This window comes from Callorhinchus milii, unplaced genomic scaffold (assembly GCF_018977255.1).
Source record: "Callorhinchus milii isolate IMCB2004 unplaced genomic scaffold, IMCB_Cmil_1.0 Scaffold1, whole genome shotgun sequence".
Classification (NCBI taxonomy): domain Eukaryota; kingdom Metazoa; phylum Chordata; class Chondrichthyes; order Chimaeriformes; family Callorhinchidae; genus Callorhinchus; species Callorhinchus milii.
Window position 1 is genome coordinate 138,013,018 of NW_024704742.1, and position 27,209 is coordinate 138,040,226.

At 54.1% G+C, this 27,209-nt stretch overlaps 1 protein-coding gene across 1 annotated transcript in view; it reads left to right on the plus strand.

Moving 5' to 3' along the window:
• The first annotated feature begins 443 nt into the window (after nucleotides 1-443).
• Nucleotides 444-27,209, plus strand: part of LOC103173682 (pikachurin) — a 44,946-nt gene continuing 18,180 nt past the window's right edge. The window contains exons 1-12 of the mRNA XM_042332039.1: nucleotides 444-524; nucleotides 2,305-2,440; nucleotides 9,363-9,529; nucleotides 13,012-13,077; nucleotides 14,928-15,043; nucleotides 16,069-16,387; nucleotides 18,058-18,158; nucleotides 18,964-19,064; nucleotides 20,325-20,469; nucleotides 21,003-21,192; nucleotides 22,576-22,701; nucleotides 25,129-25,372. Coding sequence (XP_042187973.1) covers nucleotides 464-524; nucleotides 2,305-2,440; nucleotides 9,363-9,529; nucleotides 13,012-13,077; nucleotides 14,928-15,043; nucleotides 16,069-16,387; nucleotides 18,058-18,158; nucleotides 18,964-19,064; nucleotides 20,325-20,469; nucleotides 21,003-21,192; nucleotides 22,576-22,701; nucleotides 25,129-25,372 — 1,772 coding nt within the window. The 5' untranslated portion in view covers nucleotides 444-463. The remainder of the gene's footprint in view (nucleotides 525-2,304; nucleotides 2,441-9,362; nucleotides 9,530-13,011; nucleotides 13,078-14,927; nucleotides 15,044-16,068; nucleotides 16,388-18,057; nucleotides 18,159-18,963; nucleotides 19,065-20,324; nucleotides 20,470-21,002; nucleotides 21,193-22,575; nucleotides 22,702-25,128; nucleotides 25,373-27,209) is intronic.

Genomic DNA, 27,209 nt, shown 5'->3' on the forward strand with positions numbered 1-27,209 from the left:
GGCACTGACTCTCTTGCCCGCTGCCTGGCATTGACTCTCTCTGTTGCCTGTTACCTGGCATTGACTCTCTCTGTTGCCCGCCGCCTGGCATTGACTCTCTCTGTTGCCCGCTGCCTGGCACTGACTCTCTCTGTTGCCCGCTGCCTGGCATTGACTCTCTCTGTTGCCCGCTGCCTGGCACTGACTCTCTCTGTTGCCTGTTGCCTGGCACTGACTCTCTCTGTTGCCCGCCGCCTGGCACTGACTCTCTCTGTTGCCCGCTGCCTGGCATTGACTCTCTCTGTTGCCCGCTGCCTGGCACTGACTCTCTCTGTTGCCTGTTGCCTGGCACTGACTCTCTCTGTTGCCCGCTGCCTGGCACTGACTCTCTCTGTTGCCTGTTGCCTGGCACTGACTCTCTCTGTTGCCTGTCTGGCAGGAGCTGATTGTCGCTGGTCTGAAGCCGGGCACCAGATACCGTGTGATGGTGCGGGCGGGGGACGGGCGTCCCAGCCCCACGAGGGACGTAACCACGGTGACTAAAGGTGGGTACCACCTTCACCATCACCATCATCACCAGCCACTGCATTGCCATTTTGTTGTCAGCCCGGCTCCAGCCTCTGCCTCGCTCGCCTTTGGGTCAGGAGGTTGTGGGTTCGGGTCCCCACGACGTGTCCAGAATCAGCTCGAAGTCCAGACTCCGACGCACCAGCTCAGCGCTGGGAGGGGGGGAGGGGAGCGCGGGGAGAGAGAGAGAGAAAAAGGAAGAGACGCATCATCATAGATGCCGTCCTTCAGATGAGACGTTAAACCCCACTCCCCGTCTGTCCCTGTTCAGGTGGACATTAAAGATCCCGCAACCCTGTCGGGAACAGAGAGAGGGATTTCTCTCTCTCTCTCTCTCTCTGTCTCTCTCTCCCCCCGTGTCCTGGGCAACAATCCCCGCAGATAAAACCGCTGGTTCATGTCATGGCTGTGTGTGGGACGTCGCTGTGTATAGATTACAGTAATTCCCTGTGAAGTGCCTTTGAGGAGCTACAGCTGCTGCTGTTTACAAGAAGGGTTTCCGGCCCCAACTTGGGTGTTCACTCTCCAGCGTCTTGGGATGTCCTCTCGACATGAAAGGCGCTGTGTAAATTTCGCTCACGAAATACACAATCACTGCACTCTACGGTACATTCTGTGAAGCGCTTTGAGATGTCTCGACGAAGCAATGAACGCTGTATCGCATGGTTTATATTATAAATGCGGTTGGTGTTGTTGGTATTGATGTTGTTGTTGTTGATGTTGTTGTTTATGTTGTTATTGTTGATGTTGTTGTTGATGATGTTGTTTATGTTGATGATTTTGATGTTGATGTTGTTGACAGTGATGTTGATATTGTTGGTGATGTTGTTGTTGTTGATGGTGATGTTGTTGTTGTTGATGGTGATGTTGTTGTTGATGGTGATGTTGTTGTTGTTGATGGTGATGTTGTTGTTGATATTGTTGATGGTGATGTTGTTGTTGATATTGTTGATGGTGATGTTGTTGTTGATGGTGATGTTGTTGTTGATGGTGATGTTGTTGTTGATGGTGATGTTGTTGTTGTTGATGGTGATGTTGTTGTTGTTGATGTTGATGTTGTTGTTGATGCTGTTGATGGTGATGTTGTTGTTGTTGATGGTGATGTTGTTGTTGATGGTGATGTTGTTGTTGATGGTGATGTTGTTGTTGATGCTGTTGATGGTGATGTTGTTGTTGTTGATGGTGATGTTGTTGTTGTTGATGGTGATGTTGTTGTTGATGGTGATGTTGTTGTTGATGGTGATGTTGTTGTTGTTGATGGTGATGTTGTTGTTGATGTTGTTGATGGTGATATTGTTGTTGTTGTTGATGGTGATGTTGTTGTTGTTGATGGTGATGTTGTTGTTGATGTTGTTGATGGTGATATTGTTGTTGTTGATGGTGATGTTGTTGTTGTTGATGGTGATGTTGTTGTTGATGGTGATGTTGTTGTTGTTGATGGTGATGTTGTTGTTGATGTTGTTGATGGTGATATTGTTGTTGTTGATGGTGATGTTGTTGTTGTTGTTGTTGATGGTGATATTGTTGTTGTTGATGGTGATGTTGTTGTTGATGGTGTTGTTGTTGATGGTGATGTTGTTGTTGATGTTGTTGATGGTGATATTGTTGTTGTTGATGGTGATGTTGTTGTTGTTGTTGTTGTTGATGGACCTTTGCTGCTGGGAGGTCAGAAGGCGGCTGAGGGTTCCGTGGTATTCGCCTGAAGGACCAGCGTTTCAGGCCCCGAGTAAAATGGCCTCCTTCCCGGTGTGTTCACAGATCACTGCCGCCCGCCTGACCCCCCCTCGCGTCCCGAGGCCGTGGCCATGTCTGACGTGGAGGTGGCGTTGGCCTGGCGACCAGGAGCCAGCCCAGGGAGCTCGCCATTACTGTACTACACAGTGAATTACACTCGGTGAGTACAAGACTGACCGACATCCAGTGTGAGAGACTGACGCGTGTTAGTTGATGGGCGGATCGCTTTCCGGAGGTAATAATCCCTCAGAGAAAAAATTTGACCACTCAACACCACGTCTGTTTATGGGACAATACTGTGCGCAATTGGCTGCCGCGTTTCGCCCACAAAATACGCAGTCAATTCACGTATACTCTGTGTGTATATTCCCTGAAGCGCTTTGAGGCGTCTCAACGAAATGATAAGGCTTTGGTTGCACGGAGTTTTTCGAGGAGAATCGTCCGGAAGACTTCACGAAAAAGGGTACGGATGGTGGTCGCAAGCGTTGGCTTGGCCGCTCAGGCCTCCTGCGCTGGTTAGGATGAACCGAGCCATTGACTCTCCCAATAAACTGAGTAGTTCAGGCCAACTGTGCCCTTGCAACAAAAGTTTTCCTCCACACCTAACCCTGTTCGGTCACGTTGAGTCAGAGAAGTTTCCGTAAGCATTTGCAGGACAGTGGAAGGACTGAAGAACGAGGGGGACAGTTACAGTCGGCCAAGTAGGACAACCCCTGGAGCAAGATGGAAGTCCTAAGGTTTTGTGGCAGTGGATTTGATGTTGGCGGAGGCTTTGAGAGCAATAGATCTCAGAGACTTGAACGGTTCTCTGTCTGACTGAGCAGTTTGCCACAAGACCACAGGTCTATCCATCGCTGCTACAAACGAGATGAATGAACTCTTCTCCAGCTGCGCCCTCAACTCTCTGCCTTTCATTGACAAGTCTCCTGAAAGGGAAAGAGTTGAGAGCTCAAGAGTTGAGTTGGAGAAAGATACATTCTGCCATTATTTGTGAACTTTAATGCTGTCTCGACCTACCATCTTGAACCATACACACTTGGGGGAAACAGTAGAGTTAACTTGCGCAGGTTGGGATTGATCAAAGTGAGTGAATATCCTATTTTAGTGAGAGAGAAAGAGAGAGAGAGAGAGAGAGAGAGAGAGAGAGAATTGGTCCGAATTGAAACGAGAGAGCTGTCCTGTTCTGTTCTGTTTGATTTGGTTTAGTTAACAAGGGAACAATCGCACCTTTTAAACAAGAACGTTATTTAAACCAGTCTTTGAGAAAGCAGCCTTTGTTGTAATAAAGAACTATAATAATAATAATAATAATAATAATCCTTGCATTTGATATAGCGCTTTTCACGTCTGGAGGACGTCCCAAATCGCTTCACAGAACACACTGTAAAGTGAATTGACTGTATATTTGTGGGCGAACGCGGCAGCCAATTGCGCACAGCAATGTCCCACAAACAGTCGTAGATTGAAAATGACCAATTTATTATTGTTTTGGGTTTTGGAGGATTATTATTAGGCTCTGTGTGGAGTAAGGAAACTTGCCCAAGGTTTGGCCCTCTGCCTGGAATTGAACTCAGGTCTCTCACTTGCAAAGCGAGTGCTCTAACCACTGAGCTACAGGACTCCACGAGTGTTTCCTCCACACCCTGTTCCCTCCCATCAGCTCCTAACCTTAACAATAAGAGTGGTAACTGCCAAGCGAGAGGACCTGGGTTGGATTCCGGGGCAGGGCGAGACATCGGGCAAGTTTCCTTACTCCACACGCCTCTGTTTACCTCGGAGGAAGTAGGAGCTCGCTTGTCAGTCGATTGGTGGATCGCTTTTCTGGGGATAATAATCCCTTTCAAGCAAAACAAATAAATAATAAAGAAAATAATAATAATTTGACCACTCCAGTCCATGGCCGTTTGTGGGATGCTGTTGTGCACTTTGAGACGTCTCGAAGGCGTGATAAGGCGCTGTATCAAATGCAAGGATTATTATTATTATAAACTCTGTAAAAATTTCTCCTAATATCTCCCCCATTATTCCCCTGGTATTTATCCTAAATGGATGCCCTCTGGTCCCTGACCAGTCCCTGACTCTCAAACTCCATCCCACAGTCCCTTCGCATTGCTCCCTCCCTCTCCTCCTTCAAGGCCCATCTGATGGGTTGTTGTTGATGGTGACCCAGGATATCTCCTCTCACCCTCCGACGTCCTTCCCAAAGAGAGGGGAGACCCCAAAATGGCCACGGTCCTCTCACTGTGGTCTAACCAGCGGGAGGGTTTCTGAGGCTAAGCGGGGAATGGTGATTCAGGGAAATCCTTGGGTCACAAGTCACACATATTTTCCCTCAGCAAAGGGAGGCATGGGAACAGGAGGAGGCCATTCAGCCCCACGAGCCTGTTCGTCCATGCTATTAGATCATGGCTGATCTGTACCTCAACTCCAATTCGTTACCCCATTTTCCTGGATACCCAGTTAATATGTAATATCCCTCAAGGGGTGTGTGTGTGTGTGTGTGCGCACGTGGTGGGGGGGTGGGGTGGGGAGGGGAACAATAGTGCCTCTCACGAGGGGGCTATTTTTGGTCAAAACACATGAAAGGAGCCCCATTTCCATCGGAGCTCTGTTACACAGGTCAATCAGGGCCACAGAAGCTTCTGAGCCTTGGACAATTACAGGCTTGTTCATTGTATTTCCCCCCCCCCCGGACTCTCTCCTTCCCTCCCCCCCCCCCCCCCCCCCCACTCTCTCTCTCTCTCTCCCCCCTTCAAAAGCGTCCTGTTATACAGACTGGCTTCTTGTTAATGGGGCCAGCCTCCGCGTCTTGCCTGGGGGTCTGGAGGTCGTGAGTTCGAACCCCCATCTCCCCTCCCCCACCTTGCCCACGTCGGGGGCTTTGAGCTCACAGTTCAGGCTGACATGATGCCCCAGCCCCTCGCTGGGGGAATAAGCCCTGCATTGTCAGAGACGCCTGTAAACATGGTCTTGACAGCCAATCTTTTGGGAAGCGATCAGTAATTCCTCCCGCCTCAAAAAGATATTCTTCCCCTCCCCCCCAAACCCCATCCCACCATCGGCAGCTGAGCTTTCAGCCACTGATCCTCACTCTCTGGAATCTAATTCCCAATGTCCCCCCATCTCACCCCCCTGTGTGAGACGCTGTGTGTGTGAGACGCTGTGTGTGTGAGACGCTGTGTGTGTGAGACGCTGTGTGTGTGAGACGCTGTGTGTGTGAGACGCTGTGTGTGAGACGCTGTGTGTGTGAGACGCTGTGTGTGAGACGCTGTGTGTGTGTGACGCTGTGTGTGTGAGATGCTGTGTGTGTGAGACGCTGTGTGTGAGACGCTGTGTGTGTGAGACGCTGTGTGTGTGAGACGCTGTGTGTGTGAGACGCTGTGTGTGTGAGACGCTGTGTGTGTGAGACGCTGTGTGTGTGAGACGCTGTGTGTGAGACGCTGTGTGTGAGACGCTGTGTGTGAGACGCTGTGTAAGAGGGAGCTGTTGTGAAGCTGTGAGACACTCACTGTGAGACGCGCTGTGTAAGTGAGTTGCAAACCCCTGGGAGATGTTCACTCTGTCTCAGACTCTCTTTGTCATTGAGATCACTGTCTGACCAGCTTTCCCGCTGCCTGTCCAGCGAGGACCACCCTCCCCGTTAGTTAGGGCTTTGGCTGCGGGGGTAACGGGAGCTGAGGGGGAGGATTCCCCAGTGACTGGTCGGCCCTTCCAGGTCCTGCCGATGGGCCGGACTGTACTGCCATCAGCAGTGAGAGCCCTGGGATACTGTGGACCCTCCCGGCTCAGGAACCGGGACTAGAAACCATCACAGAGGGGGGAGGGCTGATTCTGACGTTCCTTTGCCAAACATGTCACCTTGGGGCCAGTTCAGACCGGAGGGGCCCAATGTCCCTCACCCAGTGTACAGGAGGACGTCTCAAAGTGCTTGCCAGTGAGTTACAGGGAAAGTGTAGTGACTGTGTGTACAGTAGAGGAACCCTCGGATGGAGGAAGGTTTTAGGCAGCGTTACGCGGTGACGGGGAAGAGGGGGTTAAAAACACTGACCTGCCGAGGAACCTCGGCAGGAAGCAGCCAATCTGAATCCCACACAGGAAGCCGGCAGTGAGTCCAGCCCGGCCCGGGCCAGCGCACACTGAGCCTGTGTTTAATACACAGCAACACAGCCTCAGGCAGCGCTGTGACAGAGCGTACGGCAGACAGACACACTCATTAAAACAACGTCACTGGTGTGCTTGCTCGCTCCCAGCCGCGTCTCGTGTGTGAGGCACAGAGGTCAAATGCAAACGACTCCGAGCTTCACCACAGCTTCATATCAGCTCGCACACGCACACGCGCGCGCACACGCGCGCACACGCGCGCACAGGGATGTCTCCCACAGCTTCAACAGCTCCCTCTCACACGGTGTCTCACACAGGTTGTCCTCGAAGCGCTGTATCGGCTACACACAGATGGAGTCCGGCAGCTCGGGGGTTAGAGCCCTCGCTTCGCCAGCGAGAGGACCTGGGTTCGATTCCCGGGCAGGGGGCGAGACGTTGAGCAAGTTTCCTTACTCCACACGCCTCTGTTTACCAGCAATACGCGGGAACCTGGTTGTTAGTTGATTGGCGGATCGCTTTCCGGGGGTAATAATCCCTCAAAAAAAATACTAATACTAATAATTTGGTCACTCAATTTGGTCACGACTGTTCGTGGGACGCTGCTGTGCGCAGTCGGCTGCCGTGTTTCGCCCACAAATATACAGTCAATTCACTTTACAATATATTCTGTGAAGCGCTTTGAGACATCTCGAAGACGTAATGAGGGGCTGTATTAAATGGAAGGAGTATTATTTTGTGATTATTATTATGAGATGCAGCCGGGGGTGGGGGTCGGAGGATGACCGAAGCCTCTTTTCGCTAAGAGTTTTTGGAAGTGGAGGGAGAGTGGGCCGGCGGGAGGGAGGGGGGCAGTGAGGAGATCGGGGAGGTGGGTGGAGGTCAATAGTAATAATCCTTACCTTTGATGTAGCGCCTCATCGCGTCGTTGAGACGTCTCAAATGGCTTCGCAGAATAGACGGCAAAGTGGTCTAAAAAGTCATGAGAAGTTGAGTGACCAAATTTGCTTTGGAGGGTGCTGTAAGATTGTATAGAATCATCGAACTTACAGCACAGAAGGAGGCCATTCGGCCCATCCTGCCTCTGCCAGCTCTTTGATAGAGCTACCAACTAGTCCCACTCGCCTGGAAAACTTGCCCAAGGTTTTGCTCTCCCTGGGAATCGAACCCGGGCCCTCTCGCTTGTGAGCTGCAGGACTCCACAGGTTGGGTTTGACCTTAGTGAGGAGGACTTTAGTGAAGAGTGACAACGATGAAGAGGGGGAGTGAGGGAATGGACTCCTCAATCATCGCCCGATCACCTCACCCTTGTGTGCAATACGTCGCTGTGTGCAGGTCGGCTTCCGCACTTTACTGTATAAATCTCACTACACTTGGCAGCCAAGTTTCGCCCACAAAATACACAGTCACTACACTTTACAGTGTATCCCGTGAAGAGCTTTGAGGCGTCTCAAAGACGTGAAAAGGCACAGTATCAAATTCAAGGATTATTATTATTCTTTCCCTCCCCTCTCACCCCCCAACCCCCCTCTCTCTTTCCCCCTCCCTTTCCCTCTCTTTCTCCCCCCACTTTTTGTCCCACGCTCTCCCCTCCCCCGCCCAGCATCCTGGGGTACAATAATCCCAATCCGCCCCCTTTTCCTGCTCCATAAACCGGATCGGATGGCTTTCCTGACCCAGCCTTCTGACACCGTTAATCTCTTTAATCCTGGGATCTCAGCCTCTCCTTGTCACGTGTACACACCGTGTAAATAATAATTTTTACATACGATATAGCGCCTTATCACGTCTTTGAGACGTCTCAAAGCGCTTCACAGGGTACGCCGTAAAGTTAATGGACCGTGTATTTTTTTGGAGGCGTTATTACAACAACACCAACAAGATTCCATTTATAGAGCGCCTTTCACGTCGGGAGGACGTCCCAAGGCGCTGCACAGTTGGGTCGGGACCCGAGCATTGGGGGGAAATGGTCAGGGTGAGGGGAGGGAAGGGAGGGAGCGAGGAGGGGGGAAATGGTCAGGGGGAGGGGAGGGAGGGAGGGAGCGAGCAGGGGGGAAATGGTCAGGGTGAGGGGAGGGAAGGGAGGGAGCGAGGAGGGGGTAGAGAGTCGAGAGGGGAGCTGAAGGCACAATCAAAGAGAAAGGTCTTGAGACCGGCCTTGAAGGAGGAAAGGGAGGAAGCGGCGAAGGCACTGGGGGATGGAGTTCCAGATTACCCCCGAAAGCGATCCGATCGACTAACAACCGGGTTCCTGCTAAGTAAACGGAGGCGTTTGGAGTAAGGAAACTTGCCCAGTGTTTCGCCCTGCTCGGGAATCGAACCCGGGTCCTCTCGCTTGCGAGGCGAGGGCTCCAACCACTGAGCTGAGGGACTCCCACCTTAACGTCTCACCCGAAAGATGAAGTCTCTCTCTCCCCAGCGCTGTGCTGGAGAATCAGCCTGGACTGTCTCGGAGTCCCTGATGTTGGGGGGGGGCGCGGGGGGCGGGGGCTGAACTCAAGGCCACTGACTCACAATCGGGTGGCTTCCCCCGTCCCCCCCCCCCCCCCCGGCAATCTCTGGGCAGATAGAGGTTCACATCGGGGCTTTGTGTGGGGGAATTTGCTGTAAACCGGACAGTCATTATTAAATACTACTAGAAACGAGAAGCCTAATAAAAATGCAAACTCTCTTTACCCCTTTCTCTCTCTCCCATCTTCCCCCCCTCCCTCCTCTCCCCCTCCCTCCCTCCTCTCCCCCTCCCTTTCTCTTTCCTCTCCCTCTCTCTCCCTGCCTTCCCCTCCTTTCCCACTCTCTCTCTCCCCACACACTCTCTCTCTCCTGGTTTCTACCCCTCCCTCTCCCTCTCTCCCCTCCCCTCCCCTTCCCTCTCCATCCCTCCCTCTTCCCTTCCCCACCTCCCCCTATCCACTCCCCTGTCTCTCGCCTCTCTTCCCCTCTATCTCCCCTTTCTATACCCCCTCTCCCCCTCCCCTCCCCACCAGCTCTGACCAGGATGGGGAGTGGACGGAGATGGGGGAGCAGATCCAGGCTGAGTCGATGGTGTTGAAGGGACTTCAGCCGGACACCAGCTACCGCTTTGTGGTCCTCGGCGTCAACGCACACGGTTCGAGCCCCCCCAGTGAGGCCAGCATCCCAACCAGGACCCTGGGTAAGTCACACTCACACCCACTGCCCAGCTCACACTCACACCCACTGCCCAGCTCACACTCACACCCACTGCCCAGCTCACACTCACACCCACTGCCCAGCTCACACTCACACCCACTGCCCAGCTCACACTCACACCCACTGCCCAGCTCACACTCACACCCACTGCCCAGCTCACACTCACACCCACTGCCCAGCTCACACTCACACCCACTGCCCAGCTCACACTCACACCACTGCCCAGCTCACACTCACACCCACTGCCCAGCTCACACTCACGCCCACTGCCCAGCTCACACTCACGCCCACTGCCCAGCTCACACTCACACCCACTGCCCAGCTCACACTCACACCCACTGCCCAGCTCACACTCACACCCACTGCCCAGCTCACACTCACACCCACTGCCCAGCTCACACTCACACCCACTGCCCAGCTCACACTCACACCCACTGCCCAGCTCACACTCACACCCACTGCCCAGCTCACACTCACACCCACTGCCCAGCTCACACTCACACCCACTGCCCAGCTCACACTCACGCCCACTGCCCAGCTCACACTCACGCCCACTGCCCAGCTCACACTCACACCCACTGCCCAGCTCACACTCACACCCACTGCCCAGCTCACACTCACACCCACTGCCCAGCTCACACTCACACCCACTGCCCAGCTCACACTCACACCCACTGCCCAGCTCACACTCACGCCCACTGCCCAGCTCACACTCACGCCCACTGCCCAGCTCACACTCACACCCACTGCCCAGCTCACACTCACGCCCACTGCCCAGCTCACACTCACGCCCACTGCCCAGCTCACACTCACACCCACTGCCCAGCTCACACTCACACCCACTGCCCAGCTCACACTCACACCCACTGCCCAGCTCACACTCACATCCACTGCCCAGCTCACACTCACGCCCACTGCCCAGCTCACTCATGCCCACTGCCCAGCTCACACTCACACCCACTGCCCAGCTCACACTCACACCCACCACTGCCCAGCTCACACTCACACTCACACCCACTGCCCAACTCACACTCACACCCACTGCCCAGCTCACACTCACACCCACTGCCCAGCTCACACTCACATCCACTGCCCAGCTCACACTCACACCCACTGCCCAGCTCACACTCACACCCATTGCCCAGCTCACACTCACACCCACTGCCCAGCTCACACTCACACCCACCACTGCCCAGCTCGCACTCACACCCACTGCCCAGCTCACACTCACACCCACCACTGCCCAGCTCACACTCACACCCACTGCCCAGCTCACACTCACATCCACTGCCCAGCTCACACTCACACCCACTGCCCAGCTCACACTCACACCCACTGCCCAGCTCACACTCACGCCCACTGCCCAGCTCACACTCACACCCACTGCCCAGCTCACACTCACGCCCACTGCCCAGCTCACTCACACCCACTGCCCAGCTCACACTCACACCCACTGCCCAGCTCACACTCACGCCCACTGCCCAGCTCACACTCACACCCACTGCCCAGCTCACACTCACACCCACTGCCCAGCTCACACTCACACCCACTGCCCACGTGGGGGGGGGGGGGTGGTGTAAGGGTGGGAGGGTGGGGTGGTGGGGTCTCCTCGGAGCTGAACTGGCTCCAAGGTGACATGTTTCGCCCACAAAATACAGTCAGTCACTACACTTTACAGTGTATCCTGCGAAGAGCTTTGAGACGTCTCGAAGATGAGCTGAGGCGCAGTATTAAATGCAAGGATTATTATTATTATTATTATTATTATTATTATGAGTGGGTGTTGCCGTGTGCAAATCGACTGCCCGCAAAATACACAGTCACTACACTTGGCAGGGATTAAAGCAACGCAGTTCACAAGAAGGCAAAAGCGGGGTGTGTTTGATTCAAACGCTGGACCTCTCGGTGCCCAAAGGATTAAACAAACAGGAGGTAAATAACGAGTCGATGAGACACGAGGAACAGAGGGACAGACGCGCAGCTCCGCTCCAACCTTCTGCTTTGCCCTTAAATCTCCTTAACGTCCAATTACCAGAGACGGGATTAGAGATTAGTCTCTTCACACTGACCGGCCTCCCGGCCTCGTCGCTTCACGAGTCTGTTTGCCAGCGCTTAAAATTGCGGAGTCCTGCAGCACAGGGGTTAGAGCCCCCGCCTCGCAAGCGAGAGGACCTGGGTCCGATTCCCGGGCAGGGGGGCAAGTTTCCTTACCCCACACGCCTCTGTTTAGCGAGCGGTCGGTAGGGACCAGGTTGTTAGTTGATCGGGGGATCGCTTTTCTGGGGGGGGTAACAATCCCTTCGAAATAATTAAATTAATGATAATAATTTGGTCACTCAATTTGGACCATAATCCCTTCCACAAGAAGATGAATTATAATCAGTTCGCTCCGTCCGCGGCTGTTTGTGAGACGCTGCCGTGCGCAGTTGGCCGCTGCGCTTCGCCCGCAAGACACGCGGTCACTCCACTTCGCAGTGTATCCCGCGAAGAGCTTTGAGACGTCTCGAAGACGCAATTAGGCGCTGTATCAAAGGCAAAGGATTATTATTACTGTAATCCTGAACTCTGACCCTGATTTGCGGCCGAGATAGGAAGCGGAGCACAGTGAAACTGGTCTGAATTGTCTCCAGTTACCTAACAGACGGGGTTCAGCTTTTGCCAAGAGGCAGAATATTGTGGGTTCCAGCCCCCCGCCCCCCCCCCCCACCCCCACCCCCCGACGCACTCAGCATCAGGGACTCTGAGCTCACAGTCCAGGCTGAGGAGCGAGAGAGAGAGCGAGAGAGAGAGAGAGAGAGAGTGCCGCATTGTCAGAGATGCCGTCCTTCAGACGAGACATTAAACCTCATCTTGTGCCCTGTTCTGGTGGACGTTAAAGATCCTGCGGTGCCGTTGGGAACAGAGAAGGGAGTTTCTCTCTCTCCCAAAAACATTCTCTCCCCAAACCGCACACAGTCACTACATTTTTGATGTTATAAACAGCGACTATTCTTATTGTTATACGTTCTGAGAAGCCGGCTGGTGTTTTCATGTCACCGGCTGCTCTCTCAGCTTTGCTGACCGGAGCTTTTCTGTACGGGACTGTACTTGAAGTCCCCGTAGCTCAGTGGTCGGAGCGCTCGCCTCACAAGCGAGAGGACCTGGGTTCGATTCCCGGGCAACGAGAAACCTTAGTCAAGTTGCCTTACTCAGCACGCCTCTGTTTACCTCACAGTAACTAGGAACCCGGGTGTTAGTCAATTGGTGGTTCGCTTTCCAGCGGCAATAATCCCTCCAGTTCACGGCTGTGGATGGGGACGCTGCTGTGCGCAATCGGCTGCCGCATTTCGCCCACAAAATACGCAGTCACTACACTTTACAGCACATCCTGTGACGCGCTTTGAGACGTCTCAACAACGTGATAAGGCGCCGTATCGAAGGCGAGGATTATCACCGTATTATTATTTTCTCCCTGACGATGCCAAGCTGTGCGGAGGGTGTCGGTGAGCGGAACATTCCGGTACGATGTTGCCCGCGGTTACAGGGTCTCAGGTACCTGTCGTCATCGCCAGCGACATCCACTCATCCCATCCATCTATCCATCAGCCTCGCTCCAGTGTGCGCTCTCTCTCTCTCTCTCTCTCTCTCTGCTCATTCACCCTTTCAGACTTACGCAGAGAATGTCACTCCCCGATGCCCTTTGTATTTGAGCGACTGCGCAGATTTGTACAGAAACGAGAGGTTTCAGGGGACAAAGATCCTTCCTTCGACCCATTTGATCCCATCCTTTCAGTGTCTCCACCCGATCTTCCTCCCATTAACGTTTCGCCCACGAGATACACAGTCACTGCACTTTACAGTATATCCCGCGAAGCGCTTTGATAGGTCTCAACGACGTGATAAGGCACTGTATCAAACGCAAGGATTATTATTATTATTACTACAGCTGTTTCTTGAATGATTTCCAGTTTCCCAGCCTCAACCGCCCTTCCTGTTATCGTGTCTGCGCTGGTGCTCGCGCCCCCACTGGAGCTCTCTACTCTAACCCCATTCCCTGCTCTCTCTCTCCCCATCGTGTCTGTCGCTCCACCACTGGAGCTCTCTACTCTAACCCCATTCCCTGCTCTCTCTCTCCCCATCGTGTCTGTCGCTCCCCCACTGGAGCTCTCTACTCTAACCCCATTCCCTGCTCTCTCTCTCCCCATCGTGTCTGTGCTGGTGTTCGCTCCCCCACTGGAGCTCTCTACTCTAACCCCATTCCCTGCTCTCTCTCCCCTCATCGTGTCTGTGCTGGTGCTCACTCCCCCACTGGAGCTCTCTACTCTAACCCCATTCCCTGCTCTCTCTCTCCCCATCGTGTCTGTCGCTCCCCCACTGGAGCTCTCTACTCTAACCCTATTCTGTGCTGGGGTTCGTTGTTTCTCTCGTGCCTTCCGCTCCACCATGGGTGGACAAGCTTCCAGCCGCTACTCCTCAAAACTCTGTACTCATTCCCTCAATGCCTTCGTCTTGCTCCTTCCTTCCCCATCTTCCAGTTGCGCCTGAAGATCTTCCTCTTCAATTGTACCTACGGTCCCCTCCCCCCAAGCTCAGTGTCGTGCTCGGCCTCTGTTCAGCGCTCTAGAACCTATCCTGCGTGAGCAGCACCATATAAATCAATTTGTTGTTGTTGTCCAGGATCAATAGGTTAATTAACACTTCGATCAGTTAATTTCCACAGAATCGATCTGTCTCTCGGCCCATCTCAAATTAGCAGCTGCTCATAACCTTGTCCTCCATCAACTGTCTTCATTCAGAATCAATCCTCATCACAACCTGAAGTGACACTGTTCAGTTAGTCACTCACTCCGTGACCTCCTCACTGTCAGTGTGCTCCTCACCCTGTGCCCTCTCACTGAGCTCAGCCACGTTGACATCTTGGCATTCATTGATTTGCTTGGCAATCAGTCAATGGGCTGGGGCCTGGGGCTCAGGCTGGGGGCTGGGGTTGGGGTGGAGTTGGGGCTGGGGGTTGGTGTTGGGGCTGGGGTTGATGTTAAAGCTATATCCCAGACCTACCCAACTCCTCAGAACCCAAACATCTCAGCTAAACCCAAATAAACCCTGACAAACTGGGTGGTTGTGGTCTGTGGAGTTGGGTAGGTTTGGGCTGGGTTGATCTGGGTTGGTTGGGGGTGTGCGGGTGGGTTAGTTGGCTAGTTAAGTTGGCCTGGGTTGGGTGGTGATAGTGGAGTAGAGCTGGGTTGAGCCTGGTTGACCAGGGCTGTGTTTTGGGGGTTGACAGTTGCCATCTGTGTGTATGGTGGGGAGGGCTTTGGGGGCAGAAATTAACGTGGTGGGGTGGGGGTGGGGGGTGGAAGCAGGCTGTAACAGTGACTTGTTCTCACATCTCTCCGGCTCAGGTGCTGACGGGATAGGCAGTGGACATTATGGACAGCGTTACACGGTGAACAGTAAGATCGGGGACGAGGATAGCTTTGACATTGATGATTCGGATTACGACATCTACATTGAGCAGGTGAGATGGTGCTCAGGTGCGATACAGTCAGCGGGAACCAAACTCAACCTCAATCCATCCCATGGGCCTCATGTCTCACCTGGTGGAGTGAGGGTATCACCCAGGGGGGACATGTAGCTTGGAGTCCTGCAGCTCAGTGGTTAGAGCCCTCGTCTCACAAGCGAGAGGACCTGGGTTCGATTCCCGGGCAGGAGGCGAAATGTTGGGCAAATTTCCTTACTCCACACACCTCTGTTTACCAGCAGTGACGAGGAACCCGGTTGTTAGTCGATTGGTGGATCGCTTTCCCAGGGATAATAACCCCTTCAAAAAATAACAACAGTAATAATAATTTGGTCACTCAATCCACGGCTGTTTGTGGGGACGCTGCTGTGTGCAATCGGCTGCTGCGTTTCGCCCGCAAAATACACAGTCACTACGCTTTACAGTATATTCTGTGAAGCGCTTTGAGACGTCTCGAAGACGTGATAAAGTGTTATATCAAATGCAAGGATTATTATTATTATTAAGTACTGAGCTCAGGGTCGAGGCTGATGCTCCGGCACAATGCTGGACAGGAAGCTGCGTGTCAGAGATGCCGTGGTTCAGGTGAGACACGAAGGCGGGTCTTTAAGGCTGTATTTAGGACTATTTCGGAATATTCTCAATTCCAACCTGAATTTGGAGACAGTCTCTATGAAAATTTGACTTCCAAATTCACAGAATTTTGAATTGTGCCCAGTTTTACATGTTGATCCATTGGTCTAAGACCGTGATAACTTTTGGTTCTCAGGACTCCATGTCATTACTATATTCTAATACCCTACCCTGCCTGAGGCACCATATTAATGCAAGTTGTTGTTTGTTGTTGTTGTTGGGAGCTTTACTGTGTCTCTAACCCTGACCTGGGAGTGTGGACGCACAGTGTAGAGGGAGCGTTACTGTGTCTCTAACCCTGACCTGGGAGTGTGGACGCACAGTGTAGAGGGAGATGGCAATCAGAGTAAGTTGTATTTGTTGTTGATGGAAATATCTTGTGTTTCCAGCTTCAGTCACTTCCTGCCCTGAAGGGTGGAAAGAAGTTCCGAGTCCAGACTCCGATGACCTCTAACCCCACGGAGAGTGTGACACAGAGCAAGACCACCACAACAGCACCCACGAAACCCCCCACCACACTGCCTCCCCCCACGACCGGCCCCATCCAGACGGACGCCCCCAGGTCCCGGGGCGAGGCAGGGCAGGTGCTGGACACTCAGTGTGAGGAGGCCACTTGCCCTGTTGACAGCTTCTGTATGAACGAGTACGAGACTGGAGGCTGCCGGTGCCACTGTAACCTGGGCAAGGGCGGCGAGACCTGCAGCGATGGTGAGAGCAACACTGAGAACCTGCAGGGTGCGGGCACACCCCAGACATATACCCACACAATCCTGTAGCTCAGGGGTTAGAGCCCTCGCCTCGCAAACGAGAGGACCCGGGTTTGATTCCCGGGCAGGGGGCGAAACATTGGGCAGGTTTCCTTACTCCACACGCCTCTGTTTACCAGCAGTCAGTAGGAACCTGTTTTTTAGTCGATTGGGATCACTTTCCGGGAGTAATAATCCCTTCAAAAAAATAATAATAATAATAATTTGGTCACTCAATCCACGACTGTTTGTGGGACATTGCTGTGCGCAATTTGCTGCCGTGTTTCGCCCACAAAATATACGGTCAATTCACTTTACAGTGTGTTCTGTGAAGCGCTTTGGGACGTCCTCCCGACGTGAAAAGCGCTACATCAAATGCAAGGATTATTATTATTAATATTAATATCAAATGCAAGGATTATTAATGCAAGGTGGGCTGGAGTGGGGGAGGGAGAGAACTTTATAGAGGTGTGTAAACGTGTAAATGGGATTGAAAAGTAAACCCAGATCATCGCTGTCAGATACACTGAGACAGTAGAACAAGAGGCCACAGGGTTAGAGTTTAGTGTAAAGGGTCATTTTAGGACAGACACCAGGAAGTGTTTCTTTACCCAGAGGGTAATTAACGAGTGGAACAGGGTTAGCAGGAAGGGTGGGGGGGGGGCAGGACAGTGCCGCTCACACCATAGAATCATAGATTCATACAGCGCAGAAGGAGGCCATTCGGCCCATCGTGTCTGTGTTGGCTCTTTGAAAAGAGCTTCCAAATCAACCCCACTCCCCCCGCGCTCTCCCCATAGCCCCGATCAACCCCACTCCCCCCGCACTCTCCCCATAGCCCCGATCAACCCCACTCCCCCCGCGCTCTCCCCATAGCCCCGATCAACCCCACTCCCCCGCTCTCTCCCCATAGCCCTGATCAACCCGACTCCACCGCGCTCTCCCCATAGCCCTGATCAACCCCACTCCCCCGCTCTCTCCCCATAGCCCTGATCAACCCCACTCCCCCGCTCTCTCCCCGTAGCCCTGATCAGCCCCACTCCCCCACTCTCTCCCCATAGCCCTGATCAACCCGACTCCACCGCGCTCTCCCCATAGCCCTGATCAACCCCACTCCCCCGCTCTCTCCCCATAGCCCTGATCAACCCCACTCCCCCGCTCTCTCCCCATAGCCCTGATCAACCCCACTCCCCCGCTCTCTCCCCATAGCCCTGATCAACCCCACTCCCCCGCTCTCTCCCCGTAGCCCCGATCAACCCCACTCCCCCGCTCTCTCCCCGTAGCCCTGATCACCCCCACTCCCCCGCTCTCTCCCCGTAGCCCTGATCACCCCACTCCCCCGCTCTCTCCCCGTAGCCCTGATCAACCCCACTCCCCCGCTCTCTCCCCGTAGCCCTGCAAACTTGTCCTCCCCAAATAATGATGCACTTCCCTCTTGTTATGGAGTCGGCTTCCCTCAGCCTTTCAGGCAATGGATTCCGGATCCCGACAACTCACTGTGTGAAAAAAAACAGGTCGTCTCAAAGTGCTTCGATGGGTTTCCACGTGTGTCAGATACCCAGTTCCCAACCGAGAGCTGTACACATGTGTGTTATATTGTGTAATGACGGCTCACTCTCTCTCTCCGCACAGATGTCCCTGTACAATATCCCCGGTTCTATGGCTATTCCTACCTGACATTTGAGCCGCTGAAAAACTCTTACCTTAAATTTCAAATCACCATCGAGTTCAAGGTAAGGGGAGTCTGGCTGAGGAAGAGAGAAGGTTAACACCAGCTCTCTCTCTCTCTCTCTCTCTCTATCTGTCTGTCTGTCTCTGTCTGTCTGTCTGTCTGTCTGTCTGTCCGTTAGTCAGTCAGTCACATAACATTGTCGTTCACTTCATGTGCTGCGTGAGACCTGAAACGTTCCTCTACGACTGTGCTTACGGTCACCCCCACCCCCCCCCCCCCCCCCCCACCCCCCCCCCACCGGCTCAGTATCATGCTCAGCAATGTCAAGCGCTGTGAGGCGCTAACCTGCGCGTTGTGTGTAAATTGGCTGCCGAGTTCATCCACAACACACACAGTCACTACACTTCACCGTGAATCCCTGTCCAAAGCTTTGAGCCGTGTTGATGTTGCAGAAGTTGAATCAAATACAACTTATTTCTTCCTTCTGGTCTTTCTTTTGTACGTGGGAGAACTGCGGTCACTGTGTTTCTCTCTCCCTCTCGCTCTCTGTTTCGCTCCCTCTCTCCCTCCGGCTCTCTCTTGGTCTCTGCGTCTGTCTCTCTCTCTATCCGCTTCTCTCTCTCTGTCCCTCTCTTTCTCCGACTCTCTCTGTTTCTCTCCCATGCTCTCGCTATTTCTTTCTGTACGTCTCTTCTCTCTCGCTCTTTCTCTCTGTCTACCTCTCTCACCATCTTTGTTTCTCTGTGTCTGTCTCTGTCTCTCTCGCTGTCTCTCTGTCACCGTCTCTCTCTCTCTGTCTGTCTCTCTCTCTCCATCTCTCTTGTATTTTTCTCTTTATCTCCCCCTCTCTCTCTCCCTCTCCCCAGACGGAGTTGGAGGATGGGTTGCTGTTATATTGCGGGGAGAACGAGCTGGGCCGCGGCGACTTTCTCTCTCTGGCCGTCATCAGGCGCCGAGTCCACTTCAGGTAAAACATCGCAGGTTTCCTCACTCCCCGCGCTCTCTCTCCATCGTGTCTCTCTCTCCCTGCTCTCTCTCTCTCCCCATCGTGTCTCTCTCTCCCTGCTCTCTCTCTCTCCCCATCGTGTCTCTCTCTCCCTGCTCTCTCTCTCTCCCCATCGTGTCTCTCTCTCCCTGCTCTCTCTCTCTCCCCATCGTGTCTCTCTCTCCCTGCTCTCTCTCTCTCCCCATCGTGTCTCTCTCTCCCTGCTCTCTCTCTCTCCCCACCGTGTCTCTCTCTCTCCCTGCTCTCTCTCTCTCCCCATCGTGTCTCTCTCTCCCTGCTCTCTCTCTCTCCCCATCGTGTCTCTCTCCCTGCTCTCTCTCTCTCCATCGTGTCTCTCTCTCCCTGCTCTCTCTCTCTCCCCATCGTGTCTCTCTCTCTGCTCTCTCTCTCTCCCCATCGTGTCTCTCTCTCCCTGCTCTCTCTCTCTCCCCATCGTGTCTCTCACTCCCTGTCTCCCCATCGTGTCTCTCTCTCTGCTCTCTCTCTCCCCATCGTGTCTCTCACTCCCTGTCTCCCCATCGTGTCTCTCTCTCTCCCTGCTCTCTCTGTCTCCCCATCGTGTCTCTCTCTCTCCCTTCTCTCTCTGTCTCCCCATCGTGTCTCTCTCCCTGCTCTCTCTGTCTCCCCATCGTGTCTCTCTCCCTGCTCTCTCTGTCTCCCCATCGTGTCTCTCTCCCTGCTCTCTCTGTCTCCCCATCGTGTCTCTCTCCCTGCTCTCTCCCCATCCTGTGTGTCACTGTCAGTGTTAGTAACCTCACTCCCCGTTCCTCCTCATCTCTCCTGATTCCTCCATTAACAATCCTATCAGTGATTACGACACTGTTCCCCAGCTCTCTCCTTTTCCTGGTCAGAAGATCTCGTTGACTTGTCCTCGCTATTGTCCTGTAGCTCAGGGGTTAGAGCCCTCCCCTCGCAAGCGAGAGGACCAGGGGGCGAGACATCGGGCAAGTTTCCTTACCTCACACGCCTCGGTTTACCCAACAGTAAGTAGGTACCCGGTTGTTAGTCGATCAGTGGATCGCTTCCCGGGGATAATAAACCCTTAAAAAGAAATTGGTCGCTCAACCCGCGACTGTTCGTGGGACGCTGCTGTGCGCAATTGGCTGCCGCGTTTCACCGACAAAATACACAGTCACTAGACTTCACAGCATATTCTGGGAAGCCCCTTGAGATGTCTCAACGATGCGTCTCTCTCTCTCTCTCTCGCTCTCTCTCTGGCAGGTATAACTGCGGCACGGGGCCCGCTATGCTGGTCAGTGAGAGTAAGATCCAGTTGGGACGTTGGCACACGGTGACGTTTGGGCGCGAGGGGGTAAATGGTTGGTTACGTCTGGACAACGACCCGCCCGTCACCGGCAAGTCCAAGGTAACTGCCCCTTGGCAACTCCCAGGACATTCAGGCCCTCTCTGAGCCTCTATCTGTTTGTGTGACAGGGCCTGTGTTTAGATCTGTGTGTGTGTGTGTGACAGGGCCTGTGTTTAGATCTGTGTGTGTGTGTGAGACAGGGCCTGTGTTTAGGTGTGTGTGTGAGACAGGGCCTGTGTTTAGGTGTGTGTGTGTGACAGGGCCTGTGTTTAGATCTGTGTGTGTGTGTGAGACAGGGCCTGTGTTTAGGTGTGTGTGTGAGACAGGGCCTGTGTTTAGGTGTGTGTGTGTGACAGGGCCTGTGTTTAGGTGTGTGTGTGAGACAGGGCCTGTGTTTAGGTGTGTGTGTGTGACAGGGCCTGTGTTTAGATCTGTGTGTGTGTGTGAGACAGGGCCTGTGTTTAGGTGTGTGTGTGAGACAGGGCCTGTGTTTAGGTGTGTGTGTGTGACAGGGCCTGTGTTTAGGTGTGTGTGTGAGACAGGGCCTGTGTTTAGGTGTGTGTGTGTGTGACAGGGCCCGTGTTGTGTTACAGGGACACTACACTAAGATCACCTTGCGCTCCCCCCTGTACCTGGGGGGGGCTCCCAGCGTTTACTGGCTGGTGCGGGCGATTGGTACCAACCGTGGGCTTCAGGGCTGTGCTCAGGCCCTGGTGATTAACGGGCATCGGGTGGACATGAGGCCCTGGCCTGTGGGCAGAGGCCTGAGCGGGGCTGACGTGGGTAAGTCAAAGCACTTAGAGACGTCGCGACAATGTGATAACAACAACAGCAACAAATGCAAGGATTATTATTATTATTATTATTATTATTATTATTATTATTATTATTATTATTATTATTATTATTATTATTATTATATGTCAGTCTCTGACACGGTTTATGTTGTCACCGACACCAGGCGGGTTTAATTTACCCAGAGGATAACCGTGGAGACCGGTAGCTCAGGGGTTAGAGCCCTCGCCTCGCAAGCGAGAGGACCCGGGTTCGATTCCGGGCCGGGGGGCGAGACGTTGGCCAAGTTTCCTCACTCCACGCGCCTCTGTTTATCAGCAGTCAGTAGGAACCCGGTTGTTAGTCGATCGACGGATCACTTTTCGGGGGTGTAATAATCCCTTCAAAATAAACATGTTTGCGGGACGCTGCTGTGTGCGCAATTGGTTGCTGCGTTTCGCCCGCAACATACACAGTCACTACACTTTACGGTGTATCCTACGAAGCGCCGTGAGACGTCTCATGGACATGATAAGGCGCTGTATGAACCGCGAGGATCATTATTATATAACGAGTGGAACGGGGTTAGAGGGAAGGGGGTAAATTGAGGCCAGGACACTGGGACTGGATTATGCTGTGATGGGGTGGTGGGGGGGGGGGGGGGTCGGGGGGGGTTCGAAGGGTCTTCATCTGACCCCATCTTGCGATCTATTGCTGTTCGCATCAGGTCAGTAATTTAATTGATTGGTGTACGGCTCCTACTATGGACCTCTACGTATTTCTCTGTCCCTCTGCCTCTCCGTCCCTCTGTATCTCTCTGTCTGCCCTCTCTCTGCCGGTCTTCTACTCGCTCTGGTTTGCGCTGTTTCTCTCGCTCTCCCTCACTCGCTCTGTTTCTCACTCTTTTCCCCTGGTCTTTTCTCACTCCGCCTCACCCACTATTTCTCTCGCTCTTCTCGTCTCTCTCTCTCTCTCTCTCTCTTTCTCACTCTCCGTTTCGCTCTCACCCCCTTCCCGTTTTCACACGCTGTGCGGCGCGTCTCTCGCTCTCTGTCCGTCTCTCGTTCTCATTTTGTCTCTCTCGCTCACTCGGTTTCTATCTCTCACTCGGTGTCTTTCTCTCTCTGTCTCTCTCACTGTCTCTCTCTCTCTCTGTTTCTCTCACTCACCCTTTCATTCTGTGTCTCAGTCTCTCTCCCTCACACTCCGTCTGTCTCTCTCTCTCTCTCACACTCTGTCTGTGTCTCACACCCTCTCACAGTCTGTCTCTCTCTCTCTCTCGCACACACTCTCACACTCTCTCTCGCTCTCTCACACACTCACATTCTGTCTCTCTCACTCTCACATTCTGCCTCTCTCTGTCACTCTCTCTCTCTCTCTCTCTCTCTCCAGGTGAATGCAGCACTGGGTTGTGTCATCAGGTTTCCTGTTCGAACGGTGGAGTGTGTGTTGCTAACCGTGCAGACTCCTACCTGTGCCTGTGTCCCCTGGGATTCCGCGGCAAACACTGCGAGGAAGGTACGACCAGCCCAGACTTTCTCCTTTATTACTGTGTGGAGTCATCCCTCGCTCTCGCTTCCGAGTCAGGAGGTTGTGGCTTCGAGCCCCACGTCAGGGGCTCTGAGCTCACAGTCCGAGGCAGATGCTCCATCGCAGCGCTGGGGGGATAGAGAGAGAGAGAGAGAGAGACTCGTCCTTCAGATGAGGCGTTAAATCTCGCTCCCCGTCTGTGTCCTCAATCCATGACTGTTTGTGCCCATCTGTGACCAGCGCTCCCTCTGCCTCCTCGTCCTCCTTGACCTCTCTGCTGCTTTCGACACCGTCGACCACTCTATCCTCATCCACCGCCTCTCCTCTCACCTCAACCTCCGCGGCGCTGTCCTTGACTGGTTCAGATCGTACCTCTCACACCTCCTGTACTTCATCTCCTCAAACGGTTTCTCCTCCAAACCCCCGCACCGTCTGGTGCAGTGTTCCTCAGGGCTCTGTCCTCGGTCCCCTCCTCTTCAATATACGCTCCCTCTCGGTGACATCTTCCACAGACACGGGGTCAACTTCCACTTGACAATAGTTCTCCTGATTGTCTCCCGTCAGCGCCTCCTCACCTCAGGCCCTGACAGCATCACCATCCCTGGGGCTCACTCCCCCTCACTGCGCCAGTCCCGAACCTTGGGGTCTGGTTTGACCCTCAACTATCCTTTCTACCCCACATCTGCGCCATGACCCGCTCTGCCTTCCCCACCCCCGCAACATGGCCCGACTCCCCCACTGTCTCACACCGCAGCCCCCGAGACCCTCACACACACCTCCATTACAGCCAGACTCCACTATGCAAACTCCCTCCTTGTCGGCCCCCAACTCCTCCCTCCACAGACTGCAGATCATCCCGAACTAACTCTGCAGCCCGTGTCCTCTCCCCCACCCCATCACCCCCATCCTCACCCCCACCAGGCTCCCCGACCCCATCACACCCATCCTCACCCCCACCAGGCTCCCCAACCCCATCACCCCCATCCTCACCCCCACCAGGCTCCCCAACCCCATCACCCCCATCCTCACCCCCACCAGGCTCCCCGACCCCATCACCCCCATCCTCACCCCCACCAGGCTCCCCCACCCCATCACCCCCATCCTCACCCCCACCAGGCTCCCCGACCCCATCACCCCATCCTCCCCCCACCAGGCTCCCCGACCCCATCACCCCCATCCTCACCCACACCAGGCTCGGTGACCCCATCACCCCCATCCTCAACTCCTCTGGCTTCCCATCACACAGAGGATACAGTTCAAGATCCTAATCCTCACCTTCAAAGCCCCCCATGGTCTTGCTCCCTCGTACCTCTCCGACCTCCTAACCCCCAACCATCCTGTTCACTTCCTCCGCTCAGCGGGCTCCGGCCTGCTTCACATTCTCCGCCTCGCTCGGCCCACTATCGGACGGGCGGGCCTTCTGCCACTCTGCCCCCACCCTCTGGAACTCCATCCTGCAGTCCCTCCGTCTCACCCCCTCCCTCGCCACCTTCAAGACCCACCTCAAGACCCTCCCCTTTGAGTGCGTTTTCGATCTCTCTGAGATCGAAATGACATTACTGTGCGCAATTGGCCGCCGCCTTTCGCCCACAAAACATACAGTCACTACACTTTACAGTATATTCTGTGAAGAGCTTTGCGACGTCGCGACGACGTGATGAGGTGCTGTGCTAAATGCCAGGATTATTATTATTATTATTATTATTATTATTATATTGAATCCCAGCAGCAGGTGGCGCCGTTTCCCCGTCTGCAGTGAGCCACGGTCCGAGAGGGTGGTACTCCGCCCCCTGGAGGCCATCACACTCATTGCATCTCTCTTGGAGCCAATGCAACACACAGCTCCTTCCAAGTTGGGAGGGCGTCCCAAGGCCTGATAGTCCGCGGATGGACACCTGAGCTCGGGAGGTGGTAACCGAGGGGGTAACTGAGGGGGAAACGATGACCAAAGGCACGGTCAGGAAGGTTGCTCCTGGGACGCTGCTGTGCGCAATTGGCTGCCATGTTTCGCCCACAAATATACAGTCGATTCACTTTACAGTATATCCTGTGAAGCGCTTTGAGACGTCTCGAAGACGTGATAGGGCGCTATATCAAATGCAATGATTATTATTATTATTATTATACCAGTGTAATTTGTTCGTGCCCTCCGTTGCACTCCGCTTTCAGCTACAAAGCCCCGAAACTCTGGAACACTCCCCCTCTATCCCTCCGCTTTGCCCCTTCCTTCCCCACCTTCAGATGGCGCCTGAGGACCTTCCTCTTCGACCGTTGTCTACAGTCACCTCCCCCCCGGCCTGGCGTCAGGCTCCGCAGTGCCAAGCGCTGTGGGACACTGCCCTGGGTGAGGGGGCCGCTGTGCACAGGCAGGTTGTGACGTTGTTGTTGTTGTTGTTTGTGTGTTTGCCGGGGCAGGTTTCCGGTTGGTGTTGCCGGAGTTTAACGGCACTCTGCTGTCCTTCGCGGCCCTGCACTGGCCAATGGACGCCCGTCACTACCTGTCCTTCACCGAGTTCCTGATCGCCCTCCGGCCGGCCCGGGCTGACGGCCTGATCCTCTACAGCTACGACACCCAGAGCAAGGACTTCCTCTCCCTCCGCCTTCTCCGGGGCTTCCTGGAATTCCGCTTCGACTGTGGCTCCGGCACAGCCGTCATCAGGTCAGCCCGGAGCGCCCCGGCGTTCCCGAACCTTCCCCGCCAGGAGAGGGCCCGGTGCCAGGGCTTCAGGATTCCTCCGTTGATGGAATGTAGTGGATCCCTGGAGCTTAGCGGTTCATTCTCACACTCTCACACTCTGTCTCGCACTCTGTCTCACTCACACTCCACACTGCCACCACATCACACCATGCCACTCACACTCACACCCACTCCCGCTCACACTCAACACTCACACTCCCACTCAAGCACTCACACCACATGCACTCACACTCTCACCACTGCCCGCTCACACTCCAACTACTCACACTCTCACACTCAAGCACTCACACTCTCACACTCAAGCACTCACACTCTCACACTCGCTCACACTCAAGCACTCACACTCTCACACTCGCTCACACTCAAGCACTCACACTCTCACTCAAGCACTCACACTCAAGCACTCACACTCTCACACTCGCTCACACTCAAGCACTCACACTCTCACTCGCTCACACTCAAGCACTCACACTCTCACACTCGCTCACACTCAAGCACTCACACTCTCGCACCCTCACGTACCCTCTCTCTCACACTCTCTCACACTCTGTCTCACACTCTGCCTCTGTCTCACTCGCACTCACTCTGTCTTACGCACACACACTTTCTCCCACTCTCTCCCACACTCCCTCCCTCTCTATCTCACACTCCCTCCCTCTCCCTCTCTCCCTCTCTCTGTAGATAGAGCTGAATGACCGGCCATCGCGGCTGCAGCAGGATTTTGTGTTGGGCGTGAATGTTGTCAACGCTCCTCACGCCTGTGTCTCTAAATCCCTGTCACAACGGCGGCTCCTGTCGCCCAATGTGCGACACCTTCCAGTGTGACTGTCCTCTCGGCTTCGATGGCGATCGCTGCCAGAAAGGTGAGAGAGAGAGAGACGGGAGAGGCGTGTGTAGAGTGAGAGAGTGAGCAGGATGTGAGATGTGGAGAGAGAGCGAGAGAGGTGGGGAGAGTGTGATGCGAGAGAGAGAGAGAGAGAGGACTGGAGAGGGTGGAGACAGTAAGGTGTGCAGAGAGAGAGAGAGAGAGAGGAGTGTGAAAGGAGAGAGACTTGAGAACAGAAGAAAGGGTGAGTGAGAGAAAGAGAGGGTGGGGGAGAGAATGAAGGGGAGAGCGGAGTTGAGTGTGAGACGGGGTGGGGGGTGGGGGAGAGAGCGGAGAAGGGTGAGAGTGTGAATGAAAGAGAAGGGGAGAGAGAGACAGAAGAGGAGAAGGGAGTGAGAGACACGATGGGAGAGAGAGAAGGAGTTAAGAGAGAGAGACGACGATGGGGAGAATTAGGGGAGTGAGAGACAGAGGTGTGAGAGAGAGATACAGGGAGAGAGTGTGTAGAACGAATGGGAGAGGAGTAGAGCAGAGACCTGAGACTACATGCAGGCAGGAGGGGGAGAGAGAGCAGCGATGGGGGGAGAAGGAGAAGAGAGAGACAGCGATGGGGGAGAGAGAGAGCACGTGGGGGGAGAGAGAGACACGATGGAGGAGAGAGAGAGAGAGAGAGAGAGCACGATGGGGAGAGAGAGAGAGCAGGGAGAGAGAGACACGATGGGGAGAGAGAGAGAGCAGGGAGAGAGAGAGCACGATGGGGAGAGAGAGAGACAGGAGAGAGAGACACGATGGGGAGAGAGAGAGAGCAGGTGGGGGAGAGAGAGACAGAGAGAGAGAGAGAGCGAGGGGGAGAGAGAGAGAGCGATGGAGAGAGAGCGCGAGAGAGAGACACGTGGGGGAGAGAGAGACGCGGGGGAGAGAGAGCACGTGGGGGGAGAGAGTGAGAGAAGCAGCGCTGGGGGAAAGTGAGAG